At 43.4% G+C, this 2500-nt stretch overlaps 1 protein-coding gene across 1 annotated transcript in view; it reads left to right on the top strand.

Moving 5' to 3' along the window:
- Nucleotides 1-626, top strand: part of LOC133992118 (polycomb group RING finger protein 5-B-like) — a gene marked incomplete at its 5' end in the record, with an annotated part of 20263 nt that extends 19637 nt beyond the window's left edge. Inside the window, 1 exon segment of the mRNA XM_062430807.1 lies at nucleotides 258-626. Coding sequence (XP_062286791.1) covers nucleotides 258-305 — 48 coding nt within the window.
- Between the last annotated feature and the right edge of the window lie 1874 nt (nucleotides 627-2500).

Consider the following 2500-nt stretch of genomic DNA (forward strand, 5'->3'; position numbering starts at 1 on the left):
CTATAAAGTTTTTCCAGCACCAAAATAAAACATCTCCTGACCTTTATTTGTGTTGTCAGCACTACGCAGTGTTTGAAAAGCTTGGTAAGATATAAGCTGCACGAAGCATCGTAACTTCACTACAGCTGCTTTTATCTAATGATTCCTGTCAGTGTTGCAGCAGCAGCAGTGTGTAGTAGTGTGTAGTAGTGTGTAGTAGTGAGCTTATCTTCTCATGCTCCCTCTCTTTTTCTTTTTTTTTCTTCTTCTCCTTTTAGACGTATCCCATGGTTCTCGAGTACCGGCCACGCATCGACTTCGGCTGAACCACCACGGCTGCAAGAAGAGGACCACACATGTACACACCATAATATACAAAAGCAGACATCTATATTTACACACACACACACACACACACACACACACACACATGCGCGACCACAATGTGCAGAGAAAGAGAAAGATTTAAATGTATTTTTGTACAGCCGATGATGATGAAGTGCATACGTTGTTATGGTAAAGAGGTTTTATGCTACATAGAATAATATATATGCTATAATATATGATATTTTTAAATGTATGTCCCTGTGCCTAAAAAACCTGTTCAGATCCCAGAAATGAAGTACGACCATATCTTCACTTGCCTGTCTAACTCTGTAGATTAAATGTTGATTTTCTACTGTTGACCACAGAGTTTCATGTCTGATGTTTTTTCTACTCTCGACCAACTTCCTGAGGGAAATATGTAAATGTTCCACTATGTTCACCAGCTAGTCTAAAGTTACAGTCAGACAGTTAAACAATTAGCTGAAACTCATTATAAAGCTCTGTAGAGTCGAGAGGAGCTGCAGAGTCTCTGTTGATTGATTGATTAACCTTTGTGTCGTCCTCCCGGGTCAAATTGACCCCGTCTGTTTTGACTGTTCGTTCCTTCCTTCCTTCCTTCCTTCCTTCCTTCCTTCCTTCCTTCCTTCCTTCCTTCCTTCCTTCCTTCCTTCCTTCCTTCCATCTGTCCTTCCTTCCTTCCTCCTTCTCTCTTTCTTTCCTTCCTCTCTCTTTCCTCCCTTCCTTCTTTCCTTCTTCCATACCCCTTCCTTCCCTCCTACCTTCCTTCCTTTCCTTCCTCCCTTCATTCGTTCGTCCTTCCCTCCTTCTCTTTCTTTCCCCGCCTACCTTCCCCCTTCCTTCTTTCCTCTGTCCTTCTTTCCTTCCTTCCTCCCTTCCTATTTTCATTTTCTCCCTCCCTCTGTCCTTCCTTCCTTCTTCCTTCCTCCCTTCCTTCCTTCCTTCCTTCCTCCCTTCCTTCTTTCCTTTCCTCCTTTCCTTCCTTCCCTTCCTTCCCTCCTTCCTTTCCTTCCTTCTTCCTTCCTTACTCCCTCCTTTCCTTCCTCCTTCCTCCCTCCTTTCCTTCCTTCTTCCTCCCTTCCTTCCTTGCCTCGAGGACATCAGGAGGGTTAATTAAGCTCAAATCAGCTGTTTCCACGTTAAAAAGACAGTTAGCTTTAAAGAGGAATTATTGCTCCACTATCACATCATCTAATGAATGAAAGAATACCATCAGAAAATTAGTAAAACATCTTTTATGATTAACTTCATCTCTGCTTCATCATTTTAAAATCCTCAAACTCACATTAATACCAACGTCCAGACTTTCCAACTCTCGTAGACTTTATCTGACGTCTGTCCGAACCTTCAAAAAGTAGCTAAACAATGAGCTGAAACTCTATAAATCTGTGTAAAGCTGCAGAGTCAGCGATGATTCATCACTACGAGACACAAACACATTACACACACTGACGGATCAGACTGTGTGTTAGTATCAAAAATATGTTTTATAGCTGCTGTGAAGTCTGGTTACATTTAGCCAACTGAAAACACTGATGGAAGATTTCAGGAAAGTTGGTTTTAAAAATTTTTTTATAGCATTTACACACCTGAGCGATTCAGCTGCTTCCAGACACCGTTTGTTTTGACTGTTCCTTCTTTCCTTCCTTCCTTCCTTCCGTCTGTCCTTCCTCCCTCCTTCTCTCTTCCTTTCCTTCCTCTCTGTTTCCTCCCTTCCTTCTTTCTTCCATCCCCCTTTCTTCCTTCCTTCTGTCCTTCCTCCCTCCCTCCTTCTTTCCTTCCTTCCTTTTCTTCCTCCCTCCTTCCCTCCTTCTCTCTTTCTTTCCTCTCCCTACCTTCCTCCCTTCCTTCTTTCATTTGTCCTTCTTTCCTTCCTTCCTCGCTTCCTCTTTTCCTTTCTCCCTCCCTCCTACCTTCCTTCCTTTCCTTCCTCCCTTCCTTCTTTCTTTTCCTCACTTCCTTTCTCCCTCCTTTCCTTCCTTCCTTCCTCCCTTCCTTCTTTCCTTTGTCCTTCTTTCCTTCCTTCCTCCCTTCCTCTTTTCCTTTCTCCCTCCCTCCTACCTTCCTTCCTTCCTTCCTTTCCTTCCTCCCTTCCTTCTTTCTTTTCCTCACTTCCTTTCTCCCTCCTTTCCTTCCTTCCTTCCTTCCTTCCTTCCTCCCTCCTTTCCTTCCTTCT

Source organism: Scomber scombrus, chromosome 12, assembly GCF_963691925.1.
Source record: "Scomber scombrus chromosome 12, fScoSco1.1, whole genome shotgun sequence".
Classification (NCBI taxonomy): Eukaryota; Metazoa; Chordata; class Actinopteri; order Scombriformes; family Scombridae; genus Scomber; species Scomber scombrus.